Below are 16,370 nucleotides of genomic sequence, written 5' to 3'. Positions count from 1 at the left end.
TAATTTTGAAATTTAGCTGTATCTCATCTAAGAGGGAGAAAAGAAGAGCCAAGAATAAAATCTTTGGTCTAAAGACCAAACACTAGATTCTGGGTTTTTTCCTGTTTTGACAGTCACCACCACCACCTCACCGCCCCCCCCCCCCCCCAAAAATAACACCCCTTTCCCATCCAGCCACGAAATCAAAACTATCTAATATTCACAAGGAGTTCGCTTACTTCTCTAACCTACTTCCATTCTCAGCAATTTTGAATGACAAAGGCATTTGAAAAAGAACTAGGAAACAAATGCAACCCCCCTTAAACTGCTGGAATCAATAAAATGCTCTGAAGTCTTTAAATAAATGAATTACCCATTGCTTGGGTATTTTAAACTAAAATGATCGTGACAACAATTAATGTGCAAGAAAGATCAAACCTATAGAGGAAAGAATTTGGGAAACAGACACAGAGTTCTTGATCACATTTAACTTTTATGATGCCCTGCTGCTCCACATAGCAGAGCTTCGGGGAATGCTCAAAAGCCTTTATTAAGCTACGCACATTACTTGCTAGTTCTTTCTTTCACTCAGCTCCTTTATCACACTGCCCACTCTAATTAATCTCTTAAGTTTTTGAGATATTTTCTTTTTTTCTCCTGAACAGCTTATTGAACAAAGGTATAACATAACTACGCATCCCTTCCTGACATTTATTCCCTTTCATCCATTTCAACGAGGTCTGACAGAATAACCCTTTGTATTTGCTCTAAACCTGGAAAAATGGTTGAACAGGCTCTTGTTGTTTTTGGCTGAAGACATCACTAGCTGCTAGATGCCTTCTTCCTGCTAAAGGAAAGTGTTTCCCAAATGGATCAAGGTAGAAGCTTTATCCAAGATTAAAAGCCTAAACCTGAAAACATAGCTTTGTGCCGTCCACAGACAGATAAAGTTCCAAAAGCCCTCAAAAAGGCAGAGCTACTTAGGACTTTTACAAAATACACTTTAAGTTTCCTATGAAATCACTGCAGAGAGACCAGAATTATTTAAAAAGGATTATTTATTAAACATATTTCTTTACAAAGTACAATCAATGGTTTGCATTAAACTTGGGGGTTTGGTATTTGCCTGTATGTACAAAAAAAGCTTATAACAGAAGATGTGTCTTGATATTACACGTGGGACACAATACTGAGATACCTTCATATTTTGATTTCTACCAACATAAGCAGTTGATAATAACTTTCAGCTTATCCACTGTTGTTTTTTAAACTGAAGATGAAGCAACAAGATTTCTGCAGAGTGTCAATATTTATCAATGTGCTCCACTATGACAAAGTAGAAATGAATAATCCTTTGGGTAGTTTCCACTGAGCATGAGTGGAACGTGACATTTTTTGGCAGGTTACCGGACTATCCTTATGATCCTAAAAATCATTTTTTGCAGTTATAAGATAAGAAAAATTGAGGAGCTAGGTAAGTTTAATAATACCCTACTAGCAGCAGTTGATAGTAAATGCAACATAAGGTTTGTTTTGTCTGTCATACAAGGAGGTGTCCTAGCAGACACTATTGTATTGTTCTCTACTTGAACAAAAGTATCTGCATGTATTGTATGTCTTTGGAAAAACAAAACAAAAATAAAGAGACAAAAAGCCATTTACTGTCATGAGTGACTATTGCCATCAGCTAATATGAATGCATTGCTAAATTAGTGAAGACAGGAAAATGCTGTAAGGTAAATATATACAGAGTTAAAATACATTTCTTATCCACTAGATAGTGATTTTGTGGCACTGTGGTTTTCAGAATATAACATCTGTTGAGAGCAATGTAATTTTCAGTGCAAGCTAAAGCAAAAATACCTGCCAGCTGTCATAAACATGACAAACAAATCTGGAATGTTCAAAGTAAGTTCGTCTTCCACTTCTCCACTCTTGAGGCACTTACTGTAAACCATCTAAAAATCAAGAAAAGCAGGCACAATGAGCCTGAATTTTCTAGAACAACTTTAAAAATCACTGACAGAGTCACTTGCATACGTAAACGATGCCTGTGTAAGGCTTGTCAGCAAAGCATCTTTCCTGAGAACGGAGATGGGACACTCTCTGTGTATCATAAGTGTGCATGCTCAGAGCTGTGATCGCTGTCGTGGCTGTCGTCATTCGCTAGTGAGTCCCCCGTGTGCTGGAGACCAGCTGCGCCGATGCCAGAGAGCTCAGAGGGGAGCAGCGTGCCCTTTTTCACATTCACCAGTTCCTTCTCCCGAGCTGCTGCACCTTGCTGGCCCCCTTTTACCCGCTTCCATTTCATTCTTCTGTTCTGGAACCAAACTTTTACCTTCGCAGAGGAAAGACAAAACAAGGAAATAAAGATAGGGTCATTGAAGATAATAATGGTATTTGTAGCTGTAGCACAGCCGTTCGGGATTTTTACTTCTTTTTTGATGTGCCTTTCTGTCTGTATGATAGAACACTTAGCAAACCTTTCCTGAAGAGCAGGTGATCCAGTTTTGGGTAGGACAATGAACCCTGGGGATGTGAGGATAATGATTGCAAATGAGGGAAGGGGGTGACCGCAGGAAGGCACCAGGGCTCTCTGTAACACACAGCTCCACAGGAAGACCTCAGAGCCCTTTAGAAAGCATTGAGAAGTTCATATACTCTAAAAAAAAATGTATTAATGCCATTACATAGGCAGAGAAATGGAGGGAAAATGGTTCCCATCAAGGGACCGCACAGAAGAACCTACCTTTTGTGTAATAGAGAGCTCAGTCTGGTGGCAGGGACCCATATTGCTATCCCTCATGCTTCTAGTGCTTTTAATTACCCTTCAAAGGAGGGTATTCTGGAAAGCAACCTGCACTAAAGGTTTGTATTGCTTTCTGCTGTTTCTTTTTGTAAACTGGTAGTGAATTTCAGGTGGAGCACTTTAAGAGCTCTTTGTTTTCTTTAACTTGTTGCAGTATCTGAAATAACATTACTTACCATCAAAATTAAAACTTCCCTGTCTATTTCAGGAATGTATTTAAATGATCCTAGTTGACTGATCCTCAATTCTACTATGTTTAGCCATAAACCCAAATCAAGTTTTGCAGGCAAATAAATATCCCCAAAGTCAGAGAGCAAGGCATTTAAAATTTGACTCAAAATCAGCATATAATTTCAGATGGGACAGAAAAAGAAATGCATAGCATGAAGAATTAAAAAATGTATCTCTATTTTATATTAAACCCCAAGATTTCACTCCAGATGAAACTCATTTCCCCACCTCCCCTTCTCTGTACAGAAGGCGGGGGGGGGGGGGGAATAAACCTAAATTATTTGCACAGTTCTAAAGTACCAGCACTGCAAACCACAAGGACTTTTTTTTTAATAGCCAAAAGAAAAAAAAAAAAAAAAGAAAAGATGTGCATAGCATCTGTCATATATATTAGACCAGATTAAAGGCTGATTTCAAATCAACTTAAAACACTGTCACTGAAAACAGTATGAAGAGAAGACTGTTGGGCTTGATCTAGTTAGAGTTAATGTTTCTAAAAAATCTCATGTGTGTGTTTCTGTGAAGCTCTTCACTTGAAGGTTCCACAGAAAAATAAATAACGTCTGCAACTTTTGGACTCACTTGGAAAGAAAGCAAGAAAGCTTGCAATGTTGATGTATCCTCTTCTGCATTTAGCAGAATGTGTTTCAGAGTTTTAAAAGAAACAGCGAGGAACGAGCACAGCAGGACATATTGTACAACATGAGTAATAGAGCCACAAAAATGCTGTTTTGCTGAATCTGTCTTATACATCCAGGAAACATTGCAGTGTTTAACCTTTACTATCACTTTGAATTTTACATTAAAATTTTACTACAATTGCACTGATAGTTAACATTACTATCTGTATGTACTTATGTGGAAAGGAAGAGAGGTATATTTGTTTTTTTAATACTCTATATTCCTGTTAAAGCCAATCACTTGGGAATAGAGCAAAATGATTCCAGGTTAGTTAAGAGCCTTAAAGCGCAATACATCCTTTCCTTCAGTCAACTCATCAGAGCCAAAGAATCTGGCTTGTAAAGTGAAATGAGTGTAAAGGGGAAGGTATTTATTACTGGCTGCTGTGATGTTGGGAATTATCATACTCGGGACACATATCAGAGGTGTCCATGGAAACAATAGTATTAGTACAGCATGGACAGATTTCTGGGGGAAGTTATCATTTTATTTAGTTTCTATTTTTAAGGCAATGCAATTTATCTTTCAAAAGCCACAACTCTCCCAGTACCACACAGTGCAGCAGATGCAACTGCAGCCATAATCTAAACATCAAAAATAATAGACGCTAGATGCAACCCACAGAATATTATCACACTTCTGCAATAAGGGCTGAAAAAGTTCTAGTCAGTATGAAGGAATGGCAGGATTAATGTTTAAAAGAGCTAAGCAGTTCTCTGGATATTTTTATGTCCTTGAACATTCACAGAGTAAGTCACAACACTGAAAGCCCAAACCAAAATAATAATATGTACAAAAAGTGGTTTCAAGAAAAATTACAATGATGCATCTGAAGCAAAAAGTTCAATGTGCAGCCTGGATTCAACCTAATTTAACTTACTGGAACAGGAGAGATTCAGGCATGCATCCATCCATTTCGTTTTTTAATACGTGAGAAGCTGAAGCTAATACTCCTACAGCCATTGTCTGAAGCTGTTCTGGTTGGGACAGGTGTGAGCAAAATGATTACTGCCGGGCTCCTGATGCAGGTGCTCATTTCCATTCTCCTCTCATAGAGCTAAACTCACACATCTACTAGTCTTCATCCAGATCACCTCCCCTCAGACCAGGTCATGCGACCATGCTCTGAAGTGCCTCCACCAGGATAGGTCTAGGTCAGCATGTGTATATTAATTGATATAAATCACTTAAAGGACAAATTATTTCTCTTTTGAAGAATAAGCACTTTATAAATTCCTCAGGTGATCCAGTATACAGCGCCATGTCTGCAAATGACTGACTGTCTGGGAAATAGTGTTCAAGGGAAGTAAGGCTGAAAGGATTCCAGCTACCTTTGCATGCAAATTACCCCTTGAGTGCAGGGGGAAGAGAGTAATTCTGGCACTCTCATAGGAGAGCATATACTAATCAGCGTCACAGACTGGCACAGACTGTTAGGCTTCCCATAAAGAAAATATGGTAACAACCTAAAAAAAAGAAGAAAAGAAAAGAAAAGAAAAGAAAAGAAAAGAAAAGAAAAGAAAAGAAAAGAAAAGAAAAGAAAAGAAAAGAAAAGAAAAGAAAAGAAAAGAAAAGAAAAGAAAAGAAAAGAAAAGAAAAGAAAAGAAAAGAAAAGAAAAGAAAAAAAGAAAAGACTTCAGATTTTTTTTATTAAAAACTTCAAATAATCTGCAACTCATTTACTTAAAGCATATCCAATAAGAAATGTCTTTATTTGATAGGTGAAAGATTATTTTCAAAAGTTAGAAATCAATTATTTTCTGCAGTAATGTGCAGGAATCTTATATGAAATAATACATTATGTACTTTATATATATATATTGCTCTATGTCCTCCTTTATGATGTATTGAAATCTACTTTTGACCTGATCCAAAATACACTGATGTCAGTGTGAGTTTTAACAGGGAGTTCAATGGGCTCTAGATAAAATCTTTAATGATCATGTGCTAATAATATGAGACAGGTCCTTCACTGGTTATTTCCTCTAGAGATCAAATTCAGGTACTGGAATTCTGAACTTCCTCTGGAACTGAAGAGTCAATTATGGAGGGCATATTTGTTACTGATATGTGATCCAGCTACATTTTGGTAATGGGAAGGAAGTGAAGCAAACTTTGTGTGAAGTACTTCTGAGCGTCAGGTTATCTGGATACATGGAAAACTGCGCTTTTCAAACACACAACTCCTTTCAAACTTACAGGTGTTGCAAAAAATGCACAGAAGAACAAAATGCTGAGAAAGAAAACAGAGATAGGAAACAGAAAGAGAGGAGAGAGAAAGAGTGAGAAAAAGCAATGGTAAGAGAAAAGAGAGAATGACTTAAATGAAAATAGAAATAAAAATAAAAATAAAAATAAAAATAAAAATAAAAATAAAAATAAAAATAAAAATAAAAATAAAAATAAAAATAAAAAAGAAAATGTCCTTTCTGAAATGAACTTGAAAAAGACTTGAACCTTATTTCAGTGAAAGAACCAACTTGTGTCATTTACTACTTTTGCAAAAAGAATATCCTTTTAAAGTGGTTTGAAGATCTACTATGATAAACTTAACACCATAGTTCATCTTAACCTTTTTATGCTGCTTATGAAGTCTAAGTTAGCTACAGCAGGAGCTGAGAGTGCTCACCACCTCCCAGAAGCAGGTCCTAATCGCCTATTGTTTATTAAAACGCACTCCCTCTTCTCCACCCTCTGACTAGGACAACTTTACTATATAGAGCAAGCATATGTATGTACAGAAAACAAAGGAAGTGGAGGGAAATTAACTGTGTTAAAGATGATGGTAGCATTAACAGCTGTTTCTAAATCAGCATTTATGAGCCAGTCTATGGAGCACATCTGCTTACTGGCACGAAAGCAGTTTCTTTTCCCTTAGTCAACAAGTTGTTTAGCATCTGCACATCCACGTCTGATGATTGGACTGGTACTTAAGATACGAGTAAATGATCTCACATTGTGCATTTCCTGGTGTACAAGGAAAATGTTTTTATTGTGACCAATTTGTTTTAAGGTCTACCCTGCAGGAATCACAGGAGGAGATTCAAAACAAATGGGTTGACGTTGTTAGCATCTACATTACTAAAGTAATCATTGTATGCTTATGATAAATGAGTCTTGAGTAGGTTTAAGGCCCATACTATGTGATGTATGTCTTGTGTATCTTTAACACAACTTCATGGTGTGGACACAAATGTATAATTTGGTTCCAAATGAGCATATCACCTAAACTTCTGATTTAAAACTTATTCTTTATCAGAGCATTTCAGTCACTTTAAGAACAGTTGACATCTACCATGCTCTGCAGAATGCATATGCTTCCTTTTGACATGGGATTTTATCATTCTGTACTTACAGAGAAAAGCAAAACACATACTTTTTATAATTAATAAGAATTTCTTAATAAATGCATTGTGGCCTGAAAAATGAAAGCATGACTGAATTCCAACTACTTTAGTTGCACTGTCTGCTGTCTTTCTTAAAAAAAAAACTACTTTTCCTTTTAAAAAAGCTCTTTTCTGAAGTGAAATATTCTTTCCTAAAATTAGACTTTCTGTTCCAGGTTTTAGTGGCATGAGTCCCAAATGAGATTAAAATATGAGGCCTGATATCTCACAAACCTTAAAAGTTAGAAACAAGAGCACTGTGCAAGTTAAAACTGCTGTTTTGCTATATGGGATGCATATTTCTAAGTATGAGTCTTTGAAGTCAGTATCCCAAATTCCATGTTTTATTATACCTAAATGATGTGTCAAAAAGACCAAATCATCAAGCTTTTTAAGCCTTCTGACCCTGGCCTGCCATTATCCATTTTCTTTCTTTTTTTTTTTTTTAAATCTGTCAATTTACTGTCCTCTAATGCAGATAAACATATGGAAAATAAAAAATAACCCTCACTCTGCAAAATTTATAAAAAAAAAAAGAGAAAAGTTTAATTCTCAGCTTTCTTTGGCTCTGAAAACATTCCCATTATTTTTAGATAGTACACTTACACTGCCAAGTTTTAAGAAAGTCAAACTCCTGAACTTTACAGAAATCAATGGTGTTAAACTCCTGAAACTTACCTTCTACATGTATATTGTGTTTTCATGACAATTTATTCAACCAACTTACAAAAGCAAACAGCAATGTAAAAGCAGGAAAGTTTCTCTTCATGTTCTACACTATGAATAAATATAAGGGCTGTAAGAATCAAACCTATTAGTTTAAAATATGCACAGGAATGGTGGTCAGAATTATCAGTTCATTTCAGTAACTAAAGGTAACATGAGATTTTAAATAGTTCAGCTATGGTTTCAGTCATGCTGGATACATGAGAGTGTAAGTTAAAGTAGCTTTATTCAATTAAACTTAATTTTCTTCCTTATGTGATTTAAAGGAATTCCAATTTCTATCCCAAAAAAACCTCTTAAAAATCTTAAATATATTTTTAGTTCAAAACTAGTTTAAATAATTCTGAGTATTAGATGTCTTCTAAGTTATTATAAAATAGTACCAAAATATACCAATTGGCAAAAAAAAATAATTCTTCTTTGGAAATTAGTGAGTGGTACCAGAACGTTCTGATTAAAATTGATTAAGTCACCTGCTCACTGATTTAAAGCAATCTGCTCTGTGTTACATTAGAGGACTTTGCACGGAATGCACACATGTACTTTGCAGCAGCTGTTGAGAAAAAAGGGAGGTTTTGGCAGGTGCACAAAGGACAGCTGGAGCTTTTGGCACCCAGGAAGGTGTGGGAGGGAGCTCTGGTTTTTTGTTACATAGAAGTCAGTTGAGGTTTGGATATTACTTAGGTGATACATTCTCCTTTCTACCTCCCACATTTAGACAGGGGCAGGATAGACATTCTATTTCAGAGGAGAGTAATGGTATGTGTATTTCATTTCAAATTCAAAAGTCTTTGAGACCACTCGGTTACCTCCCTCTGCTCCATCCAAAGAACTGCCACCTTCTCCACTAGTGATCTTCAAAATTAATTTCATGATCCAACAGCTAACCTTCCCTAATCAAAACCCCTCTTACCTAGGCTTCAGGATTAACATACCTTAAATACAATGGGACAGACACACCATTTCAGGTTCTTTCCTCCTACTGGCTTGTTGTGCGTAATCTAAGGGAGTATTTTTTATAAAATTAGTCTCTCTTTCTTTGTCCAGAGGAAGAGAAAGGCAATTTGTGGGGCTGCTGCTAGAACTACCTCTGCCTTATTCTTTGATAATAAGTTTTTCTAGAGTCTACCTTCATCCAGTTTCTTTACATATATATATAAATCTACAAAAGAAACACATGGTGGAAAACTAATTTGTGAGGAAGATAACCTTCAGCTAAATGTTGTCTCTTTTCATAGGCGTTTACCTGCGTGAATTACTCACATGCAGAGCACTTTATTTCAAGAGAAAAAAATTACGACGTGCATCATTCTGCACCCGTTTTGCACACGTCAACTACGTGTGAAAGTTAAAAGGCAGTGGGTAATAAAGACTGACTTTTGGCTGCGTGTGTTGACGTCTTTGCCTACTGCTACTTTAGTATGAAGAAAGTCATATGTCAAGAAGCAGGACTCGGCAGAAAGCAGTGTCTGACTACTGGCCCGTGGCAATGTTCCAGGTCTCTATGGCTATGGAATCCATCTCAAGAAAGACGCACAGTCATTAGTATTCATTTAAAGTAGTTTCACAGTTCATTACTTCAGATCTGGAGGGCCCTTTTGGCCTTCCAAAACAGGCCAGTTCCCAGTCTTTTGACAGTAAACTAGCCTCAAAATCAATATCTCATTTTAAAGCTAGTAAGTCTCAAGAAGCTGCTCCTATTTTCAGCAGGGCCTGCCCTGAGGATAAGGAACTAGTCAAACCAGAAAAAGATGCTCAGTTTTTCAATGCCCCAAATAAAAAATATCTCCTTTATTCCACAGATTCATTTTTACCTCTTCAATACCATCTGTTCCTCACTGAATTCTTCAATCTGTGTTTTAGAGTGACAATAAATGGCAAACCAAAAAACTCCTATCTTTTAAACAGGCAGCAGTAGAAGCAGCATCTTTCTTGACTCGTGTCTAGGAAAGGGTAGCAGCAGGGTACAGCAAAGCATTACTCACTTGGCAAAAGCAGCCAAATTAGCTGCTAGTATTTCTGTCTATATCACATACTCTACATGGCACAGACAGACATTTCTCCCATCCAGAACCCCACGGGGTTTCTCTGCAGGTGTAGGGTCCATTCACAACTAACAGCTTGAGGTGGTTGGATCTTTGCACATGGAACTGCTTGTTTGAATTCAATCAATACTGCCAAAGTAAATACACTGTTGGAAGTTTTGCCATGTGCTTTTTTTCTTTAAAAAAAAAGAATTATCATACAAATCAAAATTATGCACAAGTTAATAATTAAGTTTGCCAAGAGTGCTCTTTCCTAAGGAAGAACAAACTGAGCTAGATCACTAACTCTCACTCCTGATATTTATATTGCTCAAGACAAACATAAAAGTATTAGTGAGTTTTATTTTATTAAGAGTGTTACTCTGAATAAAACAAACAATCCAAAGGATATCAAGCCACACAGGCTCATTATTACAATGTGTATAGAAAGTCCTTAACAAATGGAAGCTTGGAATGAGCAACTGCCCTTCAAAGAAGATGCAAGAGCAAAATAAATCAGACAGATATGATCAAACATGTCCTATCAATCCATTGTTTGATTTTGTTTGAAAATATATAGGGGGATAATTGCCCACCTAACCTTAGAAATCTAGCTTTCTGAAGTAGGAAGTCATGCTGTGTGATGCATGGAGAAACAATGACTCTTCCAGAGGTGGTTCAGAACAAATGCATAATTGAGGAACATTGAATACTCTGGTTTCTAACTTGGGTGACTAAGCGCAACTACACTTACCTTAACAGTCAAGTCTAAAAAATGCAGTAATTAGCCTCCCCTGAGCTCTGTGATGCAGAATGGGATTTTAATGATATCACTTGTGATGAAGGATTGAGGTAACCTAGTCTAGAGGAAACTTTTCTAATGGAAAACTTCATTAATTATTTGTATAGTTATAACAATGCAGTGCTATAGTGTGGATTATGGTACTATATCAAGATTGCACAAGTGCATTTAATTAATTATGCTGCTTGCTCTTGTAGCAGAAAAAGGCATCACGAAGCTCCTTCCTTTCTTGGCTCCATCCTTTGTTGGTACCAGTTGGAAGCAAAACACAGATGCCAAAGGACTCTTCATTTTAACAAATTTTTGTTCTTTCTCTATGCAAAATCAATGGCTTCAGGCCTTTTATAGATCATTGGTGGCTTCTGGGTGGGTATTGTAAATGAAATTTAAGAAGAAATAAACATTACCATCAGCAGAATTTAATCTGACTAGGTGGGATTTTGTGTTTATGTTGGCAAACAGAAGCATTACATATTTGGACTGTTTATTCCGGTAACCTTAGCTAGCCTGCAGAACTGCAACATTACTCTTTGATTAGCTCCACGCAAAAAGGTCTTGTGAGGTGGAAAGATCTCCTACTCTCTCTATATTTGGCAGGACCAACTCCATAAAAATGTCCGTTTTGCCACGCCTCTGATACCCCACTGCAGCTGCTTCCTCTCCTCATCCCACGGTGAGATATTAAAAAGTTTGCATGGATCCTTCTCCAAGTTTATCTGGATGTACAAAAAACCCAAGAATGTGCTTTTCAAGGTTACAAATATCTAGGGAGCTAAGATAGTTTTCAGTCTAACTGGCTCTTCAAACTATAATACGAGTCCTGCCAGCTGAAAATTATTAACTGCTAGCTGAGCAGGGATTGTGAGTGCACTCTATAGGAGATGGAACTGGAATTATATGTACCTATACTGCTGGAATTCCTACAATACCATAATAGAGTCATCCTACCACCAGATGTGCTTATAATGCTCTGAAAGTGCACTCTTAATATCTAGGCAATTGAGGCACTTATTTCATTTCATCCTCCTGTCTTGTAACTCGGGTTTCCTTTTTTTTTAGGGAGTGATAGGATTATTTCCTTCTCCTGATCCATATGTTGTGAGGGGTTTTTTTAATTATTGCTTTTGTGAAATGGCCTTCCATGAGTCATTTATGTTTGAACTGATCTTGTAAGTTGTTTCAAAAATCAAATGGAGCCTTACTTTAATGACTGTAGAAAACCTTAATACCCTTATACAGCTTTTTAAATATGGTCAGAAATATGTTTTTTTCTACAGCTTGTTTAAATGCCATAAAGGTAATTATGAAGTGTTAGTTGGTCAGAGCCTCCTTTAAGCTTTGGCGTATGGTTGAAATTATCACTATAGTCAAGGGGAAGATAGAGCTTTAAGATAATAGGGTCTGTGATTTATCTCACATACTGGGAAAATAACTTAAAAGTTGTAACTTTAGGATGACCTGACAATACTTTCCCCAGATTATTTTTTGTTCTTTTACCCTCTAAAAAATATGATGTTTGTCATTTTATAAAACACAGTAAAACCAAATACGATAAACAATTCATTCCATCAGGGGTTAGGTGTCCTCTCAAACCTATTCTTCGAGCAGATATATTAGTTCACTTGATACCCACTGCTGGTTTTCCTCTTTGTATTATCTGAAGCAAGTTTCAATTTACTGTATGCAAATTCAGTGTATCATGAGACATCAAGAGTGCTTCCATCACAAATAGGTCTACAGCCTGTGACGAAACTGAGATTATCACTTGTGTGTTCACTTATTTCAAACAAAGGTACTACTGCCTATCAGGTACCATTTTCTGCAATGCAGTCTTTTGGGTGCAAAAATAGTAAGGGAAGATTGTTCCAGAAATAGCAATTTTCTAAAAATGCTGCCTCACTGGACAGTGATTTGGGTTTGTTTTTTTTTTTTTAATTCAGTCAATATATTTTAATTCAGTCACAATAATTTTAGAAAAAAGAATATTTTTTGTTGCATCTAGTTAAGATAGCTATCAAACATGGTCTCCACTGCTGTGACAGCTAGTAAAATTCTCTAGAAATCTCTCCACTCTCTAGAAGCCTGTTTCATTTGCTTGTATGAGTAAATTTTTCTTCATATGCATAGCAAAGGCTAGATTTTCACTGAGATGGGTACTTACAGCAGGTGTTAATAAAACTCAAGGAAAATGCAAAACTTGTAGTATCTACAGTTTACAAATCATATTTTGATACCTCCCATTGAATATATCATCACCTTACTGACTGTATCTAAAGCAATTTGTCAATCTAATACTGATTTCTGAAGAAAAGATTACTCTCTTTTGGGGAAAAAGCTTTCAATTTTAATCATAAAACTGCAAGCAATATTTCATTGATTTTCTATGCTTAGTCCAGTATTCTACATGTCTTTACTAAAACACATTTTTTAAATGTGTATGTTGATGTAATTATCACTTATTTATGTTTGAAATGTGACTTGAAATGTGACTTGAGTACCCATTTAATGTGTTGGGATGTGATCCTGAAACACTACAGAACATTTTTAACATGAATATTTCCATTAGAAATCAATGTGACAATATGCATGAGGAAAACTGAGCATGTGCAGAAGTGTTCCCCAGACCAGGGTGAATGGTGAGCAAGAAAGGAGTCATAAGAAATTCCATCGTCTCCTCTGTTTTCACAGTGCAGGGTAAGATAAAGTAGTTAAAAATGCCTGTATTCCAGTTTTGCTGGTATTCCCATTCTTGCTGCCATCTGGAAACAGGATGTTCAGAAACTCTGGACAAATGGCAACTGCATATATTTAACAGACTAAACCAAGATGCTCATATTTGTTGCATGCAGGCAAAGCAATTGCTTGTGCATGCAGTATTTGGGACCTACCACTTCTTCAGCCACATCAGTGTGGACATGTTAGAAAAGATGTGCACTATTTTAACAGTTATATTACTTGTGATTTTATCTTCTGTCTCTGCCTACTAGATGAAACTAATCTTTAGCGGCTACATATAAAAATATAAACTACTTGCACAGCAGAGAGGTAATAAATGTATATCATTTTGCTATAAACATTCGATCTGATATATCAGCATATCTATTAGTAACATAAATAAGAGCTCTGCTGTTAGGAGCTACTGACCACAGGTAAATATTGGGCAAGCATTTAAAGTCCATTATTTTGCATCAGTACCTGTCTTTCAGTGAGGTCAAGGTTTACTGCTATCTCATATCGCCTCAGCCTGGTCAAATAGTTATGATGAGCAAATTCTGCTTCTAGCTCTCTGATTTGCTCCTTGGTGAAAGCTGTCCTTTCCTTCCTGGGTTTACTGTTGACCTCTGACTTGTAGTTTCCTTCTTGGGAATCTGAAAAAAAAAAGGTGAAAAAATGGAAGTAATGACAAGTGTACAGCTAAATAGGAAACAAGCCTAAAGCGAACAATGTGCTCAAGTTACATTCTTCAGACTTTATTCTCTCAGAAACACACCTTTGCTTTCATACCTATGGATTCTTCATTGTAATGAAGAATGTTCAGTGTAATCAGGAAAACAGCAGTAATTTTGACAAACAAGAGCTGCTCCTCATGCACATCAAACCTTAGCTTAAAACTTGCAGTGTTTCATTTCCTAATGGTTCTCTGTAGAATTTCCGCAAAACTTCAACTCCTTCCAACTTCCGGCAACTCTCAGCGCATCCAACCACTACACAATGCATATCGTTTGACTGCAGTCTTAATGAGTACTACTTCAAGAACCTCTCTGTCCTATCATTTCTTTAATAGTTTGAGCCAAACCTTTGTTTTAAAGAACACACTTTAAGTCCATCTGCACTTTCAGGGAAAGGTAACTGAAAAAGGAAATTCAAGACACATCAAAAAGAAATCAGAGAGCATGTCCCACTTGATAATGGGATCTTCTCCTACTGACGACTACATGCAGATAGGGCAGTTGTGCCACAGCTTCTATCAGTACAGGAAATTTCCTACCACTACAGCTCATTACCTAAGGAATACTTGGGCCACCATCAGAAGGGTGTTGCTTAAAGTTTCATTATCACCCTCCTGGTTCCTTCTACGCTCAGAAAAAGGTACATTTGGTCCCAAGTCAAACTACTGAACTCAGTGACAGTCATTCTTTTGCTGACTGTGAAGTCTGCTGAAATATATGAAGTTAAACTGCAAAAAAAAATAGAGAACAAAGAAAGAGTGGTACGAACAACAGTAACCGAAATAAAAAAAAAAAAGGACCAGACGTTTATAGGTTTGAGTAAGACTTCATTGTATGATACACCTATAAATCCAAAATTAGCAGATCAGTAGGAGTATCATTAGTCAAATTCTAGCCTTGTGAACCATCTTAAAAATGTCACAGATAAATTCACACTTCAGCTGCTGATTTAAATAGAAACCTGCATCAACATCCAAATGAACAAGCCCACAAGAAATCACACCCTGGGCCTCTGTCAGATGAGTCATTGACATGCCTGAGACTGTCCAACTGGCCAGTGGTCTGGTTTCAATACTACAGTCAATTATCTATGTTCTCACTTTTTGTCAGCTATTCTGTTGCTTGGATTTTTTTTTTTTTTTTTATGAGAACTGTTGGTGTTTGACTCAGTGCTACAGTCATTCATTTAAAATGTTTTAAAGCTAAGAGAGTCAAATAACCAAACCTCTTAACTTCTGCTGACATGACACACAAACTTTGCTTCGTATGTGCTGGTACTGCTGTTGTGTATGACAGAGGGTCTCCATCAACGTTTTTTAGTTGGTTTGGGAGCTGTTCAGCCACAACAGGAGTGGGGATTTTCTAAGGTAGGAGCCCATTAGATGACACACCCATTGACTACAGTGTGGGGCAAAGGTCCATTATCCAAACTCAACATAAAACACTTGTCAGATCAAAATCACCGTGAACCTAGAAGTTCATATTTCTTCCTTCAAATATTTGGCAAATGAGTCACTGTAATCTTGTCTCTGCGTTTTCTCATTGCAGGAGCATGCGCATTGCTTTTCTTCCTTGAAATTTTCTTGTCTGCCCCCTCATCATAAGGAAAGCATTAACGCCATGTAAACGATCTGAATGTCAACACTTAACCCTCTATATCAACATCACTGAAGAGAGATACCTAACTTATTTTTTTTAGTATTTGGACTTAGCATTCCTATACCACCGGAGACATGTTTGAAAGCAGGTGGGTGTGTACACTGCTTATCTGCAGTACAACATGGAAATTAATTTTGTGCAAATCATTCCTAAAATCCTCTTAAATCCCTTCGTAAGTCTGTGCCCATGTGAGGCCTTGAGCCAAGACATCCCATGTCACTACTTGCTGTAAGACAGATCAGCGGCTCACTGGTTTCCAAACTAAAGGTTTGGAACCTTCAATAAAAGTAATACACTTATAGGCGAAACTGACACCATAGTGAAAATTATATACTAGAAATGAAGAAATAAACCTGGAAATGCAACAGAGAGTGAGGTCAAAGGTATAAAACCTTGGTAGCTACTGCTATCATGAATGGTCAATAGGAGAAGTTTCAGGAATGCCCATTCAAATGCCTTTGAGGAGGATACTGATCTCTGTAAGTAACGAAGACTTATCACACAAGCAATTTTTCTGCAAGCAGATGATTTCATGAGGAAAGATAACTACTGTACATCCAGTAAAACCACAATTAACCAAGTCCTCCTTTAGGTTAATACTCATGGTTCTGAGTTCCCAATTTA

The 16,370-nt window shown here is 36.8% G+C and overlaps 1 protein-coding gene across 1 annotated transcript in view; it reads right to left on the bottom strand.

The window, feature by feature from the left end:
* Positions 1-1,040: 1,040 nt before the first annotated feature.
* The window catches only part of MEOX2 (mesenchyme homeobox 2), a 52,813-nt gene continuing 37,483 nt past the window's right edge, over positions 1,041-16,370 (bottom strand). Inside the window, exons 2-3 of the mRNA XM_009570824.2 lie at positions 13,834-14,006; positions 1,041-2,317 (exon numbers count right to left, since the gene is read on the bottom strand). Coding sequence (XP_009569119.2) covers positions 2,093-2,317; positions 13,834-14,006 — 398 coding nt within the window. The 3' untranslated portion in view covers positions 1,041-2,092. The remainder of the gene's footprint in view (positions 2,318-13,833; positions 14,007-16,370) is intronic.

The sequence above is a fragment of the Cuculus canorus genome, chromosome 2, assembly GCF_017976375.1.
Source record: "Cuculus canorus isolate bCucCan1 chromosome 2, bCucCan1.pri, whole genome shotgun sequence".
Classification (NCBI taxonomy): Eukaryota; Metazoa; Chordata; class Aves; order Cuculiformes; family Cuculidae; genus Cuculus; species Cuculus canorus.
The sequence above is the reverse complement of the archived record's forward strand: the minus strand, read 5'-3'. Positions and strand labels throughout refer to the sequence as shown.